Source organism: Ochotona princeps, chromosome 7 (genome assembly GCF_030435755.1).
Source record: "Ochotona princeps isolate mOchPri1 chromosome 7, mOchPri1.hap1, whole genome shotgun sequence".
In the NCBI taxonomy this organism is placed as follows: Eukaryota; Metazoa; Chordata; class Mammalia; order Lagomorpha; family Ochotonidae; genus Ochotona; species Ochotona princeps.
The window spans coordinates 69,668,868-69,692,272 of NC_080838.1; the positions used below are offsets into that span (position 1 = coordinate 69,668,868).

At 42.0% G+C, this 23,405-nt stretch overlaps 1 protein-coding gene across 5 annotated transcripts in view; it reads left to right on the top strand.

Moving 5' to 3' along the window:
* The window catches only part of ADAMTS3 (ADAM metallopeptidase with thrombospondin type 1 motif 3), a 228,775-nt gene that overhangs the window by 20,881 nt on the left and 184,489 nt on the right, over positions 1 to 23,405 (top strand). For 2 of the 5 annotated variants that reach the window (XM_058667226.1, XM_058667222.1), the window contains exon 3: positions 2,000 to 2,406. The exons of 1 other annotated variant lie outside the window; for it this stretch is intronic. In XM_058667226.1, the coding sequence (XP_058523209.1) occupies positions 2,000 to 2,406 (407 nt within the window). Of the gene's footprint in view, positions 1 to 1,999; positions 2,407 to 3,204; positions 3,302 to 23,405 lie in introns of those variants that run through there. 2 more of the 5 variants (XM_058667223.1, XM_058667224.1) reach the window with 2 other exon arrangements.

Below are 23,405 nucleotides of genomic sequence, written 5' to 3' on the forward strand. Positions count from 1 at the left end.
ATGCACATCTAATTAGTAGAGCTGTTTGGTCTCTATAAGTGGCATTTTGATGACATGCATACACACAGAATTTCCAACTTGCCAAAATTCCCTTCATTTGTCTTTCTCTACTTTGCGCATAGTGAGTCTGTAAGGATATACTTCTAGCAGAAGCTGTAAGTCCATTGATGGATCTTCTGTTTTAACACTTCACTGGATGATGAAACAGTTTGAATCCCATGGTTTTTTAAGGATATGTTAACATACTACAGGTCTGGTTTGGAGATAGATTTATGAAAATTGAGGAACTTTGGGCCCAGTGTGGTCACCTAGTGGCTGAAGTCCTCTCCTTGCACATGCCAGAATCCCATATGGTGCTGGTTTGTGTCCTGGCTGCTCCGCTTTTCCAGCTCCCTGCATATGGCCTGAGAAAGCATCAAGGATGGCCCACAGCCTTGGGACCCTGTCCCCACATTAGAGACCTGAAAGAAGCTCCTGGCTCCTGGTTTCAGGTAAGCTCAGCTCCAGCCATTGCGGCCCCTTGGGGAGTGAACCAGTAGATGGAAGATCTTCCTCTCTGTAGCTCCTTCTCTCTGTAGCTTCTTCTTTCTGTAAATCTGGATTTGCCATAAAAACAAATAAGACTTTAAAAAAGAAAATCAAGGTACTTTGGAAGCTCATAGTTTTAGGTTTTCCTTTCCATGCTTTCTTGCTTCCTTCTTTGTTTTATTTTTTGTTCACTGCCTTTGGTTTTTCTTTTAAGATTTATTTACTAATATTGGAAAGGCAGATTTGCAGAAAAAAGGAGCCACAGAGCAACATCTTCCACCTGCTGGTTCACTCCCTAACTGGCGCCACAGCTGCAGCTAATATCCAAAGCTAGAAGCTGGGAGCTTCCTCTGGGTCTCCATGTGGTTCTCAAGGCTTTGGGCCATCCTCTGCTCGTTTCCATGGTCACAAGCAAGGAGCTAGATAAAAGTGGAGCAACCAGGGCATAAACTGGCAGTTCCTTGGGATGTCTCTGCAGACAGCGTGAGGATTAGCCACTTGATCCATCGCACTGACCCCAGCTGTCCTTTTTTGTCTAGCAATCATTCTTGGAAGGGGCCTATGGTTTATTTATTGTTTTTTTTCTCTCCCATGAATGTTTGCTTTTTAGTAGACATGATATTCACATTTATCCAAGATAGGGGTAATAAGTTCTATTTAAGAAATTCAGTTTAACATACATGGCCACCCAAAATGTGAGATGGGTTTCTCTACACGTTCATACCCCAGTGGACATTTGTCTCTATCAGGGAGTTCGATCAAATGAGATTACTAGTCTCTGTTGCATAACCAACATTGCCATGGTCAGTTTCTAGATTCTTCTTCTCATTACCCCAGTCTTCCCAGTTTTTTTAAAATGGGGATTTGTTGGGTGCCACTGATAACAACAGTTCTGGATTTGTTTTACCTTCGACCCACATTCTTCTGTTACTGAATATGTTTCTTCACTTGCGGAATAGGACTTATGTGAAAAAAATGTGTTTAAACCATTCAACCTTAAACCATAATATACAAACTACAGGTTTCATGGTAGAAGCAACATAAGGCAGCTGTTTAATTAGTATAAATTGTAGGACTTTCATGTGGAAAATTAAAAATAATCAAAAAAAGCTTGTACATGTAGCAAGTTTGTTAAACATTTGTAGCAGGTGCCTCTTGTGCTTGTAATAATTGTGGATATGTCTTGGTTCTAAGAAAGCCAGATTTAGAGATGATATGTGGAAATATTTATATTCATGGTTTTAAACATGTAGATGCACAATGTCATACCTATTTTCTTTAAAAATCATCGAGTTATCAAGTAAATTTAAGAAAGGAATTGTGTTCTCAACATTTAATATTTATGAGATAATCTAAAAATATTATGCAAGTCAAGATGCAGTTCTGTGAGGTTGGCGCTTTGTGCCTGTGTTATGTCCTCCTGTGGTCTTTTGTTGCACAGGATTCTACAATTCTATTTTTCACCCCACAGATTTACCAATAAAGAGACATAGAGAGTATGAGCTGGTGACTCCAGTCAGCACAAACCTAGAAGGACACTATCTCTCCCATATTCTTTCTGCAAATCACAAAAAGAGGTCAACGAGGGATGTATCTTCCAACCCTGAGCAATTGTTCTTTAACATCTCAGCATTTGGAAGAGATTTTCATCTGCGACTGAAGCCCAACACTCAGCTGATAGCTCCTGGAGCTCTTGTGGAATGGCATGAGGCATCTCTGGTGCCAGGGAATACATCTGACCCCACTCATGACCATCAAGCAGGGAGTGCTTCAGAAAGAATCTGGAAAACAGAACCCTTGCAGACTAACTGTGCTTACGTTGGTGATATCATGGACATTCCAGGAACCTCTGTTGCCATTAGCAACTGTGATGGTCTGGTAAGATTCATTCCATTTCCTGTGTGTGTGTGTGTGTGTGTTTGCAGGTGATGGGAGGGAGTGGAGTGGGCTTCCATGTGAGTTGGAAGGGAGAAGGGAAAGGAAGCCTTATTGTGATATTTGAAGTTCAGGGAAAAACATCTTTTTTTTAAAGTTGTATGCTTTGGCTTAATTTTTGAGACTTGAACACATTCTGAGAAACAAAGATGACTATTTTGGCAATTTAATGTGTGTGCTTTCACTTGACATAACATTGGGGGAATTTTATTTCTGTGATTCTTTGAAAAGTTTCTGAAATGCTTTCTAAATAAGTAGATTTCTCCAAAAGAGCAGTGTTTCATATTTCCTGTGGAGTCCTTGGCCATCTTTCTAAAGAATGTGTTTTGAAAGTGTGTGTTAGCCTGCTCACAGAATGCTGAAGTGGGAAATGAGAAGATCCTTGGTCAAAATTTGTCCACATGACATTGCTTTATAAATAAGACATGTAGATCTTTCTCCCTTATTTTAAAATAAAATGCCATATGTTGTTTTTTTGGCTTTCTGATTGAGAGCCAGTTGTAAGACAGCCTTCTTTCATTATGCAGATGTGAGATGTTTTCATTTGTTTCTCCAGATATCATTTCATATTTGTGTCAGGGTTTATCCCTTTTGTATTTACTGTTGACTCAAAGTCTTAAAAAAGAGAAAATATTTGTCTATCTGAGGGATTCCTGTTTCTCGGGATATCAGGGCTCTTGTCACTGCCTCTGAGAATTCTCAAAAATATTACATTCCTTATTATAGTTATTCCATTCTTTTCCTGATCTTTCAATGATACCTTGAGTATTCTGCTCTTATCATTTCTATGAATAGACCCAGCCCACTGAGGTTATGCTACATGTTCTACCAAATACTGGTAAAATTATATTTTAGGCTATTTTTGCATTACTGACTCTGGATGTTCTATAAGGCTTTAAACATTAGTGCAGAAAACTGTTGCATATGTGCAGCTGGTTCAAGTTTTCAACCTGAGCTCTGTTAGTTTAAGATCTGAATCTTCAAGCCTGGAGCTAGACTGTCTTCCTGAGTTTGAAGACATAAGAGAAGTCTTGATTTTTTCTTTTATTATGCATAAAGGCTAAATAGATCAGAATGAATGAAGTCACCAAATTAAAAAAAGTATGTGACAAGATACCCTTTTATTGTACTTATGAGTAAAAGATCTTGAGTGTAAATCTTAGTTCAGGGCCTGGCACAATGGTTTAATTGACTATTCCTTTGACTGAAAGCATGGGCATCCCATATGGGCACTGGCTTATGTCCCAGCTCCACCTCACTTGTGGCCTGGGAAAGCAGTGGAGGATGGCTGAAAGTGCTGGACCCTGTGGGAGACCTAGAGTGGCCCCTGGCTTTGGATTGGCTCAGCTCTGTCCATTTGAGGAGTGAACCAGCAGATGGAAGGTCTGTCTTGTTTTGTTTTCTCTATAGATTTGCTGTTCCAATAAAAGTAAAATCTTAATCCAGTGTTACAATTTAAAAAAGTATCTATTTTACTTGTGAACTGGACAAAAGAGGAGGAGGAGGAGTAGAAGGAGAGGGAGAAGGGAGGAAGAAGAGAGGGAGAGAGACACAGAGAGATCTTCCCTTCTCTGGTTCAGTCTCCAAGTGGCTGCAGTGGCAGAGCTGGTCTGATCCAAAGCTTGGAGCCATGAGGCTTTTCTGGTTTCCTATAGGGGTATAGCAGTGCAAGGACTCAGGTCGTTCTCAGATGCTGGCATTAGAGGTGCCGACGTTACCTGGCATACTGTGTCAGCCAAATGGAACAATTCTTAATTAGAGAAGAGTGGCCCAGAGCTTGAGTTTGATACAAGAAGAGTGGTTCTGGTTTTAACAAGCCATAGTGATCATATAGACATGTCTACATGGAGGTTGTTCTAAAGTTTCCAGGTTAAACCAGCTGTGTGCCAGGAGGAAGAAAGCAGCTGCTGGTGGGAACAGGTGTAATATCATGGAGAGCTGATCAGCTGAGTGGAAAGAATACATAGTGGCTACTATCTTGAGATGAGGAATGGATTCCTGAAGTTGAAGAATTATATCAGATAGGGTGACAAAATTAGTTAATGAGGATGTTGAAAATTTGGTTGATCTTTTGATGCCTCTACTCTTTTCTTTAACTTGTTATGTGGGGATATAAGCTCAGCCTCTGGACTTTAAGGAGAAGCAGGTGTACACTGAGACAAGGTAGGGACCAAGGATTAATTCAATGGGATGTAAAGCCATTGCCCTGAGAGGTACTGGAGCTGTTACCAAATTCAGATTGTTGTATTGGAAGGTACTTGCTGTTAATACTCCTCATTTGAAGAATATGCCATTGAAGCCCAACTTGGGTGGAAAAGTTCATCTTTTTGGTTGGGCTTATTTTAGATGGGTGTAACAGGGACTTTATTGATCTTTCTGTATGTGCCTTTTAAAGTTGTTTTATGGCAGGGTTAGGGAGCAACCATAGGTATTTATTTGTCACTAAGTTTGGAGACTTCATAGCGTGGTCCTTTTCAAGGAGGAAACTTTTCTGTTATGCTCCCTTGTCCAATGCCATGGGATTTTGAAATGTATGATAGTGCAGATACAATAAATTAGTCTTAAACAGAATGCTGGTAATCAAAAAAAAAAAAAAAAACAAAAACAAAAAAACAAAACAGTGCAACTCAAAGTGTGCTCCACGAATCCAGGAATAAAACTGTCTAGAACAGGTTCTGGCTGTCTGATGCTTTCTGCTCTGTGTATTGGGCTTGGGTGTATATAAACAATATGGGGTTGATGATTTCTATTTTGTCTTATTTCTGTTACATATTTGTTGTCTGCAATGAAAGCCAGTCTGAGACTGACTGGGAACAAAAAGAAATACTTCTTTATCACAGATACTATGAGAAGCACTAAATGTTATTTAGTTGGCTTTCCCTAGTGTGGCCCTCAGAACTGTAATTGAGATAACCAGAATGACTTAATGGATAATCACAGGAATGAGTCTAATTTGAGCTTAATTGAAGAGGACAGAAAAATGCCTTGAGTGACATATCCTGAGTCATGGCCTAGAATGTGGATGGTCTAGACAAGGATCTACATAAAAACTAAAATAATACGTGGTGGGTTTGTGGAGTTAGTAAGGCGCATACCCAATGTAGTTGGCAGCAGTTGTTACCTTATGGTGTGACTGAGAACAATATCTGTTCCTGTCTAGCGCCGAGCCTTTCCAGCTCTTGTCTAGGATTATCACTTAGGAGTGGTTGCTACTTCTTTACCAGCTTTCTGTTGTTGTAATCTGTTCTACATATGGGAAAGAGTGTGCTATGCAAGCATACGGTTGTCTCCACTTTAATACAGCATTCCATCTAGAACAAAGCTCTGCTTCTCTGCCCAGCTCCCACATTGGAACCAGAGCCCCAAGACTAACACATTATGTTCCTGACACTCTCTTTGAGGTGCCCATGCTTCTGTCTGCAGTGTGTTCTCTCTCCCTGGTGCAGTGACCCCAGCTGGTGGCTGCTGAGGTGTGCCTGCAGGTCGTTGGCAGGAGGATATTGACACACCTCCCCTCTCTCTGCCTCTGTACTTCTGAAATGAGAGTCTGTGGTGAGAGGTCATGATGATGGCAGGCATTTTACACACTTGTGGGAAGATACTTCTGGCGGAGAATTCCACATGAAAATAGTTTTCTCCTACAGTCTTTGCTGTTATTCAGTAAAACCAATAAATTTCCCCTGTGAGTCCTGGCAGCTCACAATCGTATTTTGTGGTCTCCAAATTTGCCAAAATAAGGGGGTGTTTGGATAGCAGGCTTTATGTCATGTGTTTCATAATATAAATGGAACTAGAGTTTTCTAGATTTCTAGAAAAATATTGCTTTGTGGATGTACCTGGAATACCATGGCAAGGAACTGCTTGGGAGCGTAACAATGCACAGGCTGCTACAATTTGAGGATTTCGTCACAGGATGTTTTTTAAGATCACAGGAATTTATCTGGGACAAACTTTTTTTCAGTATCTTTTAAGCATGTTTAATTCTTTATTCAAATGAAATCACTGGACATTATCTAATGATTGAATACAGAAAATGCAGAAACTCAGGGAAAATCTGATTAAAGCATAGGAGCATGAATCCAAGATGACTGAACAAGGTATAGTCATACTAATGTCAACTGCTCAGGGATATGAAAAGAACAAACGGAAAACTACTTTTCCAGGGGTTTGAGTGTTGGAAATTTTCAACAAAGATGTGGGAAAAAAAGGATGAAGACTGCACGGTACAAGAGTGGAGAGGACAGACACACTGGTGCCCCCAGCTGCATGGGCAGCCAGTTCCCTGCTGAGAGCTACCATCTTGGCACACTGAGCTAGGAACAAATTACCATGCACCTCGCCACTTGCAATGTTAGGTGAGAATGAGTTCCACAGTTACTCACTGACATTTATTCCAGCCCTGAGAGCTGGTTGGGGTCTGAACAACTGCCAGCCTTGGAGCAAGGAGACCACACTGCTTTCTTCCCCTCCTCCACTGGTGATGAGCACTGTGCTCATCCTTGAAAAGCCACTAAGCAGGCTTCTGTTCTGTTGGCTATTAGCCTCATCGTCAGAGTCGGGACCATGTGTGCGGAGAAGGGTGGATCACCTGAATCCTGCATCTTGGAAGTTTGGGGACTTGAGCCACAGAGTGATGCTCATGTGAGCCAGTGGGATTTTCCTTAGCTTCTAGGGCCTAACCTCAGAAGCAGCCCATAGAAAGATCTGCTCCTATTTTGGAAGACCTGTGCAATGACTGCACTGTATTGTGCAAAACCAGGACTGTAGCAGCTCTTTCTAAATCTGTTGCTGCCACATAAACTACCCAGTGGACATAGAAAGAACCTATTGGCGTTCTGCTCCCTGGATCCATACCCCCCGTAATAAAGTCTTCAATAAACCTTGTAGTCATCCTGTAGAATTGAACAGTATTCAGTTCCCATCCTCAAGTCATAGGACAAGGACAGTTGATATAATAAGCCACAACACTCTCTTGGCAGGATGTTAGAACGATTCTATCTTTGTATCAGAGTTCTAGAACCACCACAGCTGTTGTGCTACAAGCCTTGGTATCACTAGGACAAGTAGGCAGTCACCTGGTCTCAAAACCAAAAGCAAAACATACTCTGTCCCACACTAGGGAATCTGACACTGAACTCTGTGGACCAAAAATACACATCCAAACAAACCCTATGCGTCATAAAGCCACATTTCTATCTCTATAGACTGCAGCAGACTAGAATACTGTGTGATTTACATTGGTTAACACATGGTAAGTCACCCAGAGACTGCATTCCCCAAATTGTTCAGCGCCAATACAAAAACAGCAAGCCAAGTGATGGCCTGACTTCCATCTAAACCAATCAAACCTCCATGAAGAGAAAGGGACAAATAGCACATCAATGTTAGGGACACAGGAAGCATTAAGAAACGAGATAGCATTACCCCTGCAAAATGTTAGGGTACTCCCCTTGGATTAGAGCCTGAACTGCAAGAAATCTGAGAAGTGACAGATGCAGAATAAAAATAATTGTAAGGAGACTGAACAAAATGCAAGAGAACATAGGTTCAAGAAATGAGGAAATCAACGAGTGATGCGGATGAGGTAAAGCTGAGGAAATGGAACTCATTAAAAAGGAACACAAAGCAATTTTTGAGATGAAATCTTTTTTTTAAAAATATTTATTTTTACTGGAAAGCCAAATATATAGAGAAAATGACAGGAAGATATCACAACCAAGAATATTCTGCCTAGTGAAGCTATCCTTTAAGAGTGAAGGAAAAGCAAAGCATTTTCTTAAAGATGTATTTATTTTTTTAAATTTTTATTGGAAAGGTAGATATACAGAGAGGACAGAGAGGAAGATCTTCTGTCCGATGATTCACTCCCCAAGTGGCCACAACGGCTGGAGCTGAGCCAATCCAAAAGCCTAGAGCCTCTTCTGCGTCTCCCACGTGGGTGCAGGGTCCCAAAGCTTTGGGCCGTCCTCAACTGCTTTCCCAGGCCACAAGCAGGGAGCTGGATGGGAAGCGGGGCAGCCAGGGTTAGAACCGGTGCCCATATGGGATCCTGGCATGTGCAACGCAAGGACCTTAACCACTACCACTACGCCACCGCGCCGGGCCCAAAGCATTTTCTTGATAAGTGAGCAGCAGCAAACCAACATTACAAGAAATAGTGAAGAGTTTCCTGCATTGGAAGAAAACATGAAATACTTGTCGCCACAGAATTGACCAACAGAGTAGGTAGAAAGAAACATTATCCAATCAACAAAATGATATGTCTTGGTTCTTACCTATGGATACTAGAATATAAATGTAATAAATTAACCAATCAAAAGACTTATTGTTGGATGAATGAATAAAAACCATGAGCCCACTATAACTCACTACAAGAAAGTCACTTTATAAATACACACAAACTGAAAGTATAGAATTAGAAAACAGGTATTCCAGGCAAATGGAAATCAAATCAACCATAGCATTCCTAATATCAGATAAAACAAACTTCAAGTTGAAAATTGTAAATGGGTATAAAAAGGAACTTATATTTTGATAAAAAGGTCAATTCAGCAGGAAGACATAGAAAGTATAAATACACACTCAACACAAAACAACTCAGAGCTATACAATAAGCAAGTATGATTAGACCTAAAGGGAGAGATGGACTCCAATGTAATAATAATGGGTGACTTAACCACCCCGTTGTCATCAATGGATAGATCATCCAGATAGAAAACAACGTTCATCAGAGTTGAAGCATACCATGGAAGTGGAGCAGCTGGGACTTGAACTGGCGCTCGTGGGATGCAAGTGCTGCCAGGTAGATGATTACCTTGCTACACCCCTGCACAGACCCCTCCAAATAACGTTTAGACATTTCTTTTTTTCTTATTTTCAATTATTTTAAAATTCATATCCCACATGTAAGGGAGAACATGTAGTGTTAGTCTCTTTTGAGTCTGTTGTATTTCACAAAATAGTTGAGGGACTGAATTTATCTTAGAGAATAAGAATGTGAACTTGGAATAAAGTAGGAATTTGGAAAAATAAAGAATGTTTTCAGTTTTTTCTGCATAATAGTTGTTTTGTAGTCAGAATTACCCCTGCTAATGTATAAATACCACCTGTCTGCTCATTTTATATACATTTATTTAATTATGATTTATTCCCCTAATTCCTTTAAATTGAGTCTGGAAGATTTTTAGAACTTAATGATGTCAAAAATCCAGGAAAGAAATGAGTATGTTGCATGTTTCTCTTTGAACACACTTGAGAAAAGGGAATACTTTTGCTTTCTTTGGCCTGATTTGTAGGATTCCTGTTGTCAATGCTGTGAGCCTTGGATGTCGTAATGAATGCTGTTTTTTTTAAAGGTAAGAAATTCTTTAAGAACTACTAAAATAGCTCTGTTCACATCTCAAATAATCCATTTTGGACAAATTATTATTAGCACAGCTCAGAATTGATGTGGCGACCTTGTACTTGACCACTCCTGGAGCTCTCAGCATGGTTACCAACTCAGTCCAGCCTGAAGGGTCTCTGCTGGAGCTCTGTTGCTCGTTTGTATCTCTGGAACTCCTGACACAGTTAATAACACATTCGGTGTGGTGTTTTACTGATGGTTGAGGTGAATCCCTGAGGTAGGGAATAGGGAGGAATTCATGCAGCAGTGTGGTCAGACTGCAAGGTAGAGTGATTGCAGTGCCACACCGCACGCAGTGAGAGCTGTGATGATGGGGGTCTCATTCTGTCTGGAAGGGTGGAAGATGATGATTCCAGAGGATCGGGCGGACTCACTTGTGTGTGAAAGTAATCAAGACAAGCACGGTGACACGGCTGGGCAGAGTAGGGGCACTGCACCTTTGGGAAAGGGCAGTGCAGGTGTGTGAGCGTCAGTACACATTGGCCTGAGGAGTGGGGCATATGAACGTTGTAATATTTAAAATGTATGCACAGGAGAGCTGGAGCCTTGCTGGTCCATCTTCACCCATGTCAAAGGCCAAAGGTGAAAGGTGGGTGTATCCTGCTGTTGTTACTGAAGACTGAATTCACTGAACACTGTGTGGGTGTCACGGTGGCTGCAGGGACACCTAGTTGAGAAAGACTTTTGCCTCATTAACTTGGTTGCATTTCTGTGTAGGAAAGTTTCTCTGAAATCTTGATAGGCTGTCGTTTCAGGAGTTTACCAGAAGTGTTTTAACAGTAGCCCTGTTTTGTTTTTTCCTTCCTTCCCTAGTGTTTCTTCCTAAAATTTTACCTGAGAGAATGATAAAGTTTGGTTTTGGAACTCATTTCCTCTCCATCATAAGGGTTCCTCAACCTTCAGTTTGTGGAGTTTGGTGCTCTTGGTTATTAAACCTCCTTCTGTGACGTGATTTGAAAATTAGAGAAAGATGGCCCACATGTCACGGTTCTCACCACTCAATGGGAGACCTGTATGATGCTCCTGGCTCCTGCCTGGTCCAGTGCTGGCCACGGCAGCCATTTTGGGAGGGAACCAGCTGGAGGAAGATCTCCCCATCTTATTCTGTGAGTCTGCCTTCAAATATATAAAATAAATCTTTAAAAAAAAGTGTTGACGTTCTTCATTCATCTCCTCTCTGGTGGTTGTATCTGTTTTCAGGTAGGAGATACTGACATCTTCAGCTGTTATCATAAATTTAACTTTCTTTCGATTTTGCTTCATACATGGTTAGATCTGTTACTGTGTAAGTATTCATAGTTGTTTTATATATATGCTTTATTAATATGCATTGACTCTTTATCTTTTATAATCTATTGATTTGAAGTCATTTTTGTTAGTGTCAGTGTTAATAACCCTGCTCTTTTGACTTGCTGTCTGAATGCAACATTTGTTCACAGGCTTCTGATTTATTTGCATTTTAGGCTAAGTCCTTTGTAAATAGCATATAGTTGAATTGTGTTTTAATGTTCTGAGCTTCTTGGCTATGTATAATCATGGCTTTCATCAAAGTTGAGGGACCTTTGCCTATGATTTCCTGAAATATTTCTGCTGCCTTTTTTTTCCTATCCTTTTGGCATGCCAAGAGTCTGTATGTTTCCACACGCTGGTGTCTGGTCTCTCTTGTTTGGGTCTTTTTCCTGTTTCTCTGATGTGATACTGTCTTTTGATTCTTGTTTTCCATGTCACTAATTTATCTTCCTGCTTATATATACTTTTGACTCCTGAGGGGAAATTTTCATTTATCTTTAGAATTTATATCTTTGTTGATATTGCCATTTGGTTTATACATCTTCTTTTTTAAAAATATCTATCTGTTTGAGAGAGAGAGAGAGGGAGGGAGGGAGAAAGAATGAATGAATATGAGTCTCTGCTTCGTGACTATGGAGGCCAAGGCTGAGCCAGAATCTTTATCTGGGTCTCTTATATAAGTTGCCGGCACCCAGACACTTGAGTCATCTTCTTTAGCTTTTCCTGGGCTGTTAGGGAGTTTGTCTGAAGTGGAGCTTGAGAACTAACCTGTGCCCATTTGGGATGCTGTCATTGCGAATGGCTGTTTGTCCCACTATACCAGAATACTGTCTCTGATAAATTGTTTTCTTGATTTTTTCCTTGTCTCCTTGTAGTTCTTTGAGTATCTTTTTTTTTTTAAAAGATTTATGTATTTTTATTACAACGTCAGATATACAGAGAGGAGGAGAGACAGAGAGGAAGATCTTCCGTCCAATGATTCACTCCCCAAGTGACCACAACAGCCGGTGCTGCACTGATCTGAAGACGGGAACCAGGAACCTCTTCCGGGTCTCCCACGCGGGTGCAGGGTCCCAAAGCTTTGGGCCGTCCTCAACTGCTTTCCCAGGCCACAAGCAGGGAGCTGGATGGGAAGTGGAGCTGCTGGGATTAGAACCGACACCCATATGGGATCCTGGCGCGTTCAAGGCGAGGACTTTAGCCGCTAGGCCAAGCTGCTGGGCCCAGTTCTTTGAGTATCTTTAAGAAGCTGTTTTAAAAATCTTTGCCCAGTGGATCCAATATATATATTTCAGGCACGGTGATTTTATGTTCTTTGGATGGTCCGTACTTTCCTGTCTCTTTGTGTGCCTTATGATATTGTTACAAAGTGAACATGTCAATGTAATATGTGGTGGTTCTGAGGGTATGTTGTTCCCCTTTCCCAAGGGTTGCTCTTATTTTGTTCCCTTTTTATTGCAGGCCTTTTCTGCTAGGAAGGTTAGCCTCAGTGGTTAACATCAGGTCTTGTCTGGAATTTTCTGAGTCTGGACTGCCCCCTACAAATACACATTAGATTGCTAATTTCATATTTGCAGTTTTAAAAGATTTGGTTATTTGTTTAATAGGTAGAATTACAGAGCGAGACAAAGGTGGGGGGGGGGGGAGAGAGAGAGAGAAAGAGAGAGATATCTATCGATCTTTCTTCCACTGATTCACTCCCCAAAATGCTACAGTGGCAGCAGAATGGCTGCAGCTCAGCTGGTCTGAAGCCAGGAACCAGAAGTTCTGCCTGGTCACCCATGAGGATGCAGGAAATCAAGGACTTGGGCTGTCTTCTGTTGCTTTCCCAGGTGCATTAGGAAACTGTCTCAGAAATGGAGCAGCCAGGTCTCGGACCAGCGCCCACATGGTATGTGTGCACTGCAGGCAGCAGCTTTTCTTTCTGTGCCATAGTGTTGATCCCTAAGCAGTTATTCTGAGTGTCCCATTCACCATCTGAACCCTAAAATGCGAAAGATAAAAATAACATGGGCCAAGAAAGCTGGTGACCCTTTAAGTTCACTTCCACCTGATGAATGGGGCCTTTTCAAGCAGGAAAACGAGGCACAATAGCATTGGCCACGTCTCTGCCCTTTTGTGGTCAGAACCAGTAGTCAGGGACTAATATTTGGAAGGCAGGTACCTTTTTGCTTAGTCTGGCTCTTGTGAATTTCATGCCATTTGCTTTAGGAACGCATGCACGTCTGGCCGTCATAGGGCTGATGGGCCAGGGATTTAGCAATTGGTATGGTAAAAAGTGCTGAAATTAAATAGCAGGTAACAAACCTTTATTATTCTGGCTTTTCCTTGGAAATTTCAAGTCCTCAACAGTTCCATATACCTGTTGTTGGACAGTTTGCACCTGTGTTGTGGTGGTTTAGGCAGGCAAATTGATTCCTAGTGTTCTCTAGGATCTTTCCTGAATCCCAACTGTGGAGCCTACATATATAAAGTGCTTAGAGTGTGTTTGAATGGAGTTATGTAGTGAGAATAAACAATTCACATCCATGAGGAGGAGCAATAACCAAACTATTCTAAGCTAGACAACTTTGAAAGTGAAAAAAGTAAAGCACCATCAACTTTGAAAGCCAAGCCATTTGTAAAATGGTTGTGGGAAATGACTCATAATGGAAGTTGTCCTAGTGGTTAGAATTAGAAAAAGTTAGACTGGTTCTCCCCGAGTGAACCCTCTGACCTTCAAAAGTTATTTCATCTTTGCAGAGTGTCTGTCCTTCAGTGAAATGGGGAAGGTCGTATTGGTTGAGTCAAGGGTTTACTGAGAATATTAATGCGTTTTTGTTTATTTTTTTCTCTGTGAACCATAATTTTCTATGTTTTTAAAGCTTTTCTCTTTTAATTACTTTTTATTATTGTTTTATGATACAGTTCCATAGGCTCTGGGATTTCTTGTTCCCCTCTCCAGGTCTCCTCCTCCCCCACTGATTTCTTCTCTAGTATTACAATGATGGCCCTAGGTCCATCCTTCTGCTATTGAAGTGTTTTCCGACATTGTAGACATAGATGCATTTTCGGAATTACAGGGTGATGCCAAGGTAAAAGGTGTTTGTTCCTCGTGTCTTCTTCCTTCTTTTTTTTTTTTTTAATTTGCTTTAATTGCTCTTAATGTTCTGTGGTTAATAAGAATAATGATTATGTTTAGAAACGAAAGTGTACTGGAGTTACCCAGCCAAAAGTGAACTGACTTGTCGAAGCTACAGTCCAGTCTTCTCTGAAGGGAGGCCTTGGTGAACACCCTTGTAAAATTGGAGAAACGCCTGATGCAGGATTCCTGTAACATTATCCTGGAGGGCTGTTTTAACCTCTGTTGCCTTGGAAAAACCACAAGGTTGGAACATTGACTACTTCCCAAGTTACTTATATAGAGCTGGGCTGGAGGGGAAACTTTTCCTTGGGTGCTGCTTGTAAATGTGAAGTCAAAAAACTTTGTTCCGCTGAGATTACTCAGAGTTGTTGAAGCTAGAATAAGCATGATTGGACTTTGACTGTTGTTGTTATAATGCTTAGCTTCTGTGCAGTTTGTCATTCAGTACACTACAAAGCGGACAGCTTCTATTGTAGGAAACATCTCCCTTCAGTGGTATGATGTCACCTATATCCTAGTTGGGATGGAATTAACTAGGTGCATATTTTAGCTGTAAAATTCTTCTTTAAATTTTGGTCAGTTTTTGTTTATTTTTATACAGGCATGTAAAGAGTGTGCCTGTGTGTGTGTGAGTGTGTGCGCGTGCATACACATAAGACAGAATAGTGACAACTCCTCAGTGCCTGCAAAAGACCAGGGTTGGGGCAAGGTCCAGGGTTGGGCCCCGCCCACTCTGTGACCTAGTAATTCACCCCAGTCTCCCATGTAGGTGACAAGGACCCAACCATGTGAGCCCTCACCTGCTGCTATTCAGCTGCGCACTAGCAGGAGACTGAAATTGGGCACAGAGCAAAAACCTGAACCCAGGTATTTGATGAAAATGCAGTGTAGGTGTTCCAGTGATATCTCACCAAATACCTACCCAAATCTAAGATTTTAAATTGTGAAGCTCAGAGTGAGATTGTTTGGGGGGTAAAGACATACATGGTGTTGGGCAGAGTGCATGCTGTTGTTTGGAGTCCTTCCACCATTGTCGATTTTATATATATTTTCTTGAGAGCGGATAATATATAATTTTGTCTTTTCTATTTAGTCCAGACTTCCCCATGAGTAGAAGTGCAGTGGAGTCTACATTTATTACACATCTGTGGAGGTCATTTTGGGGCATGAAGATAGAGGTGGCATATCAGGGTCAAGGTTCAAGCAACTGGAAAATGAATTTGTATCTTTGAATGACATTATCAAAGTTGGACTGGCGATTTTGGTGAAGTTGTGATTAGCTGATAGGCGTTTTAAACCCAATTTAAATGTAGGTGATTTCTGGAATGCTTGTGTTTTATTGGGGACCTGCCTATGTGTAGATCTTAACAGACTGAGAGGACTGTGCTGACGTGTCAGTAAGAATACAGGGGGACCCCCAACCTATGATGCATGTGAAACCGGAGAGAAAGTACTGAACAGCACTTAATATGAGAGGTTCCAGATGTTAGCCCGGGAAACATTTGATTTAGTGTTATCTGTAAAACATGATGCTTTGAACGTAGTGATTGGAATCTTGAGGTAATACTTCCTTTGGGCATGTTGGATATTTGATCTAGCATATAATGTGCCAATTTTCCTGTCTGGTTTCTTGCTACCCTCATTTTGCATACCAGGCTCTGAGGATGGTATTAACTAGCTGCCAGGAGAAGAAAGCTTAGCAGGCTTAGTGATGTGGGTCCTGATAGAAATCACTTGCCCTAAGATCTCTGGTTCTGTTTGGTTATCTGTGTCTCATTGCTACCTTTGCTTCAACTATGTTGCCAGATCCAGACGTAGTGTACAGTGATGAAGTAAGGCTATGGGGGTTGTGTTGTTCCTGCCCTCCAACCATGGGTCTGTTTTTTCTTTTTTTTTTTTTTGAGGGGGGTGTGTGTCCTTTTAATTACATTGTAACTTTAAAAAATGAAAACCATGTGTATCTATGAGAATGCTTTGGATTTTGGGCTGCTGTCATACTATATTGTGCTTCTTTCCCATAGTTAGAAAATAAGGATTGAATTAGACCACCAATTCTTTTTATCTCTAATGTATTCATTTAGAATGCAGGGTAACAGCGAGAGAAGGAGAGGCAGAGAGATCTATCTTCTGCCAGTTCACTCTTAAGATGACTCAAAAACCATGTCTGGACCAGACCAAAAACAGGAGCCAGGAATTCTGGTCTCCCATGTGGTAGCAGGGTTGTCAGGGCCTGGGTCATCCTTTGCTGCTTTCCCAGGTGCGTTAGCAGAAAGGTGGATCAGAAATCAGTACTGGAGCAGGCTGGACTTGAATTTGTCCCCTGATACGGGATGCCAACGTTACAAACAGCAACGTGCTGCGTGCACCATAATGCTGACTCTGCGTTAGTGATTCTTATGGATCAGCTTGTTTGTTCTTATATTTGAAATGTTTTGTGAACCAGAATAAATATGTAATGAATGATTTTTCCTGCTTTTTAGTAATTGAAAACATACATCCTAATGATCGCACTGCTATCTGTTCTGATTGCCTTTGACCATGGCTGATAAATCATTTGTAAGCAGTGCTACTCGACTTGACTTGAGGAGAGTGACAGTCATTTTCAGATTTGCATCACTGCCTCCTCTGGTCACTATGGGCCAAGAGATGTGAAATTAGGAAACTCTTGGCTGGTAGCTTTTTATGTTCTCATTCAGGATGTAAGTTATCCTGTGGATGGTACATTTCTAGCCAAGGAAGTGATCAAAGCATTCGTTATTCAAAGAGGTCAAAGTTATTAATCATAGCCTGAAGTAGAGCTTATATACATCATTGTTTATCTTTCCAAATGCTATGACCTGGTTATTTTCTGAAAGCTGTTTCTCTACTTTTAAAATGTGTGTGTGTGTGTGTGTGTGTGTGTGTGTGTGAAGAGTGACAGAGAAGAGAAGGAGAGGTAGGTACAAAAGAGACAGAAGGAGATCTTTCTTCTGGCTTATTCCCCAGGTGGCTGCAGCATTCAGGTCTGGGCCAAGCCAAATCAGGAGCCAGGAGCCAGGCACTAGGCACTGCCTCCTGATCTCTACTGGATGGCAGGGACACCATCTGCCTATTCAGGCATGCTATCAGGAAGCCAAAATTAGAATGCAGCAGTCCTGGCTTGATCTGCCTCTCTGATACGACATGCTGGCACTGCAAGTGATAGCTTAACTGGCTGGGTCACAACATTGGTACCTAAAATTGTTTTTAATTCTGTAAATATGAGTAGGTCCTAACTGCTTTTCTAGTTTTGGGATATGCTTTAACTTGACTCTTCCTATGAGATGCGAAATTAATCAGTGTAAGGAGGAGTATTTTTTAAAAACCAAAGACAGGCCCAGCACAGTAGCCTAGCAGCTAAAGTCCTCTCTTTACACACACTGGGATTCCATGTGAGCACTAGTTCTAATCCCGATGGCCCCGCTTCCCATCCAGCTTCCTGCTTGTGGCCTCGGAAAGCAGTTGAAGATAACCCAAAGCTTTGGGACCCTAAACCCTACACGTGTAGGAGAACTGGAAAAAGTTTCTGGGCTTGGGCCCGGAGGCGTGGCCTAGCAGCTAAAGTCCTCGCCTTGAAAGCCCCGGGATCCCATATGGGTGTCGGTTCTAATCCCAGCAGCTCCACTTCCCATCCAGCTCCCTGCTTGTGACCTGGGAAAGCAGTTGAGGACGACCCAATGCATTGGGACCCTGCACCCATGTGGGAGACCTGGAAGAGGTTCCTGGTTCCTGGCATTGGATCGGCGTGTACCGGCCAGTTGCGGCTCACTTGGGGAGTGAATCATTGGACGGAAGATCTTCCTCTCTGTCTCTCCTCCTCTCTGTATATCTGGCTGTAATAAAATGAATAAATCTTAAAAAAAAAAAAGTTTCTGGGCTCCTGGCTTTGGATCAGCTCAACTCCAGCCATTGAGGCTACTTGGGGAGTGAATCAGCAGATGATCTTTTTTGTCTCTCCTTTTCTCTGTTTGTCTCACTTTCCAGTGAAAATAAGTAAATATTAAAAGAAACAAAGAAATTTTCCCTTGTATGGTCTGAGTGGGGAGTGTCAAGTTTCTGAAAGTCAGTTTTTTTTTTTTTGTCAGATCTGTTGAGGCAGCCATTTCTGTGGGAGAGTCTTTTCATCCATTGCATTTGAAGCAGACGCAGGCAAGAGCTGGGCATCCTTGTTTTCCCCACGAGGCCTCTAAGTGTGGTGGCATCAGGATCACTGGAGGCTTGTGCAGCAGAGATTCCTGCCTGAGGCAGTAGGTCAGCAAAGGGGCCTGGAAGTTTGCATTTCTAACATGGTCTCAGTTAATGGCAGATTCTGTCTCAGCTGTCTGTTTCTTATTTGTTGTGCAATGATATTGGATACTGGTTTCTTAGCTGACCTGCTTTCCCTGGTAAGGAATTTCAACTTTTTTTTGTCTTTAATACTGCCTTGGCCCTTGCCCACTGCTCAGTCATAAACCGAGGCAGAATGATTCAGTGGTTTTTGACCACCGATTGGGTCACCTATGCACAAGCAAAGCCTCTCTGTTTACAAACAACCGAGGGTGCCATCTCCCAAGGCAGTATTCTAATAAGAAACAGAAACTTGGTGAACTTGCACAAGAGGCTTTACATATCTGATCCTTGTTTGTCTTATTTGATTTGGTCAGAGATTTTCCTGATGATACATGGAGCTTTGAAAGAGTTATTAGGTGATCATAGTTACTAAGAAGTAATTGTGAGATTTCAAAGGCATTTTTACTTCCACAAGCTAGTGATGGGGGATGGTGCCGTGGAGCACCACAGGAGCCCTGGGATCCTCAGTTGCCCTGTGTTTTAACAGCCTAGGACTGTCTTTGCACACCTAGGAATCAACCATGTGCTGTATCTATACACTAACCTTTATTTTATGCTTTGCTCAGAACTTTGCCCATCGGTACTCTCAAACCAGGTGCTCCTATATGATTCTGTGGCTTCAGATGACTCCTGAGTAGTGACAATTCTTTTGTACTCTTTTGTGTGTCTGGCTTTGATCCTTCTTCTTCTTCTTCTTTTTAAGATTCCAACTTACATGTATTTCTTACTGCATATGCGATATCTTGATTTGGATGTCTGCATATAATAATGCCAGATCTAGAGTTTAGTGGGACCTCTAAGTTTGAGCACTGTTTTCTTAGGCCAAAAATGTAGGTTTGTAGTAGTTTGTTTTGTTCCTTATTTCTCCTATCAAATCTTTGATACATCTTGAGTTTTTTTCTCTATGATGTTTGGAATTATTGTATCTCTAGTGCTATAAATTACATGTTAATAATTGTTGTCACTACCCTGGAAACCACACTGGACTGTTAACTGGTCTTCTTGGCCTAATTCTTGCCCCTCCTGCTCTTTTACAGGAGTTGATGTGGCATTTCTAAAATTGACAAATTCCTGTTTAGAAACTCATTAATGTCCTGTTAAATGCCTGACTTTTGACCATGACTTTTAAGGTTTTATGTCAATTACTCTGTTATTGCACTGTATGTTCGCCTAAAGAGATTTTAAAATAAGCAGGTGTTTGTATCCTATCCTGGATATCCATGTTCACCTGGATTTAGGCAAGGCTTGGCATAAGGAGATTAAATGCTCTTCTGGCTGATTGTAATAGAGTTGAGAATCCTTGGTCTCTTCAGGAAGAGAATCCTTGAGAATCCTTGGTCTCTCTCTGTCTCTTCCCTGTCTGTATACACATCTATAATGTCTAACAAAGGTCTATCAAATAGCTCATTGAGTGATATAGTATTATGCTGTACTAGTTTATTTTCATACTACCCTATGCTGGGTAAATTCCAAAGCTTGGAGTTTTATTCCAATGTTGTAGTTCAGGACGTATCAAGTCACAGGCAATATTTGGGGAAACCACTGGCTGGCAGAGTCCTGAGATGGCGCAGGACATCACATGGCCAGAAATAAAATCACATGTTACATGTGCATCTCCTTTTTCTTGAGAAAATTTTAGTTTATTTTTTGAAAGGCAGAGAGACAGTGATATAGATTGATCAATTGATTGAGGGCTTGATTGATACCCCTTGTACTGACTTATTTTCCAAATATCTCTAACAGCCATAATTGGGCTGGGCTAGAGTCAGTGGTCAGCCTCTCCTGTCTCCTGCATTAATGACAAGGATCCAACAAGTTGAGACATCGCCGACTGCCTCCTTAGGCGTCTGTTAGCAAGAAGGTGAGCTCGACATTGAAGCAAGGACTGGAAGTCAAACACTAATTTGAGATGCACATATCCCAAGCCACAATCAAAACCCACTCATCTGTCCCTTTGTGTATATATCTGCACTAATGTTTGATAGACCATATTCAAATCACAGCGCATGTTTAATCAAATATTACGTTTTGTCATTGGAGTTTCAGTAGGAAGATTTGTAGTCACAAAATTCAGGATGCTATTCTAGATGGCATGTAGAGATGAGCACTGGTGAGGGAACTGAGCCTGAAAGGCATCTGGGTGCCTCAGTTCAGCAGCTGAGTGAGCTGCAAGTGACAAGGGAAAATCTTCCATGTCCAGCCTTATCCTCTGCTGAAGCAGCTCATCTCCATCCACAGTAGCTGCTTATAGCTTTAAATAGCACAAGCCTGCTTGGTCTCTGCCAACGTTACTCAAGCCAGCCAGGGTTACGGTGGGGCCAGGGCAGCACTGACTATGCCGTCTGTGTGAGGCCAGGGAAGGGGTTAGTGGATTGGCCTGCTGCCTGGGCACCAGTGCAGGGAAGCCATGGAGCGGTGCAGCAATTTCCTGCTCTGATTGAAGCCCTAGAAAGGCTGGTGCTGGCTAATCCCAGACTTTTAAATTCTTTTGTGATACCTCACTGCCCTCCTCTCCCACCCCTGTGTTTTTCTTACAGCGGAATTTGATTTGTGCTGTTCACAGGTACAGGGATGATTTATGGGGATCATAAAGGCTTCTCTCTGCCTTCCAGTTCATAGTCATTTTGCCTGGAATGTCCACTGTTACTGCAGATGTTGCTGTTTATCTAGGAGTTTCTAGCTCAGAGCAAACTCCCCAAGCAACTGAATGAATTGGCTCCTGAAGGACGCTGAGGGACTGGAGAAGGAAGGGGATAAGTACAAAAAAGAAGGCGACATTTTTTCTGTCCTTTCCACTTTTACTTGGGTATGATCATGACTTTGCTCATTCCTCTTTCTTTGGAAGAGAGGCCAAAAGAAGATGAGCAAATGTTTACTTCAGATTTTTTTTTAATTGGAAAGGCAGATTTATAAAGAGAAGGAGAGACAGAGGGAAAGATCTTCGATGCTCTGATTCACTCCCCAAATGGCCACAGTGGCGGAGGGGGTGAGCTGATCTGAAGACAGGGGCAAGGAGTTTTCTCCAGGTCTCTCACGTGGTGGGGCTTTTGGGAGAACTTTGAGGATGTCATTTCGCTGAGTTGTATACATGTGGTGATTTATTTCTTAGTGGAGCAAGAGTCCATTCCCCACCTGCCCCTGGGTATTTTAATCTGATCCCTGTGCTTATCTGGAATTTGTCTCCTGTGGACCACTCTTCTTCCTAAGTACAGTGGGATCTCATTTGTGTATTCTGTACAAATGCCTAAAAGGAGCAGGATTCCTTAGACTTGACCTGGGTTTTTCACCCTAAAAAGGCACAGGAAGGGATGGAGACAGAGCGAGAGAGCAAGCTCATGAGCCAGCAAGCAAAATACTTCCACATCTACCAATTCCCTTTGAAAAGGGCCATACTGGCAAGGGCTGAGCCAAGGACAGAGCCAGGAGCTAGGAACTCAATCCAAGTCTCTCCCATGGAAGGCAGGTACCGAACTACTTGAGAATCATTGCTACCTCCCAGAGTTTGCATTAGTGGGAAACTACACATAGGAGCCAGGGCTGGGAATTGAATCCAGGTACTCTGATATGGGATGCGGATATCTTAACTAGTGTCAGTGTAGGTCAAATGCCCACCCTACTCTCTGCATTTTGATGCACGATACTATGCAGCGGACGTTGCCCTGAGTGATGCTGGGTCATCCTAGAGCTGTGAGGATGCCTCACAGGTGAGGAGGAAGGACTGGGTTTCAGTTACACAGCAGTAAGGTCTTTGGCTATTGCAGGATCATTTCCATTGTTTTTCGCATGAGGAGTCTGATCCACACAAAAGTTGTGGAATTAGTTTCTAAGTAGAAGTAGAGCCCAGATATGGCTACTGCTGCCTCTAGCATCTTCCCTAATAGAGCACCTGTTTATGAATCCAGAGTATTGTCGCGAAGTTTCAGGGCGGCTTCCTGTTCTGTCCAATTCTGTTTTTTCCTTTCCCTCTGCTGAGTCAAATGCTTGGCTTGGCTGTATATAAAATTATTATCCGTTTCAGCATTTTATATGAGCTGGCTTCCTTATGCCTAGTTCTGATGAAGATGCCAGTTACATATGCAGAGTTTTTAGTAAGCTCATGGAAAACCTGTAGTTTGAAAAAAAAATCCATGCATTTCAAGTTTTTTACACTAAGCTCAAATTATCTTTTAATTCCATTACTGAAGCACCTCCACATTTTAGAAAATATAGAACAGATGAACAACCCAAGTTTTACTTAATAGTGGAGGGGACGTACTGGCTAAGGATGTGGAGGCTGGAGTCAGCTGGCTGGCATATTTGTTCCTTAAACGCTAAGCATAAAAACATTCGATGTCTCAGTTGCCTTATTAGTGAAAGAGGAGCTAAAAGACTGTAATGCCAGGTAAGAAATTCTAGGCTGCTGTTAACAGGCAGTAATGTGTGAAAGTCCTGAGACCTAAAGTTCAGCCATTTATTGTTTTCTTGAGACACGTTCTGTGACGTACACAGCGTTCTCATTGCCTCAGCTTGAAAAATCATAGAACACTGGCAGCATGACCAGTGCTCTCCGGAAAGTCGTGGTGTCATTTGCACAAACCAAGCAGCACGTCTTGGGTAGTTCTGCGGAGCAGGTGTGTGGGAGCCTGTCGGCCTTTCACCATCTTCCCTCTGTCCTTCACCTCTGGCTCCCTCTGTCGAAGGCTGTCCCTGTGAGCTGCTGCTGAAGGAATCCAAGAGGCCACGCTAGGACAATGCCAGGTAAGTCTTTTAAAAGGAAAGACAGAACAAAGATCATAT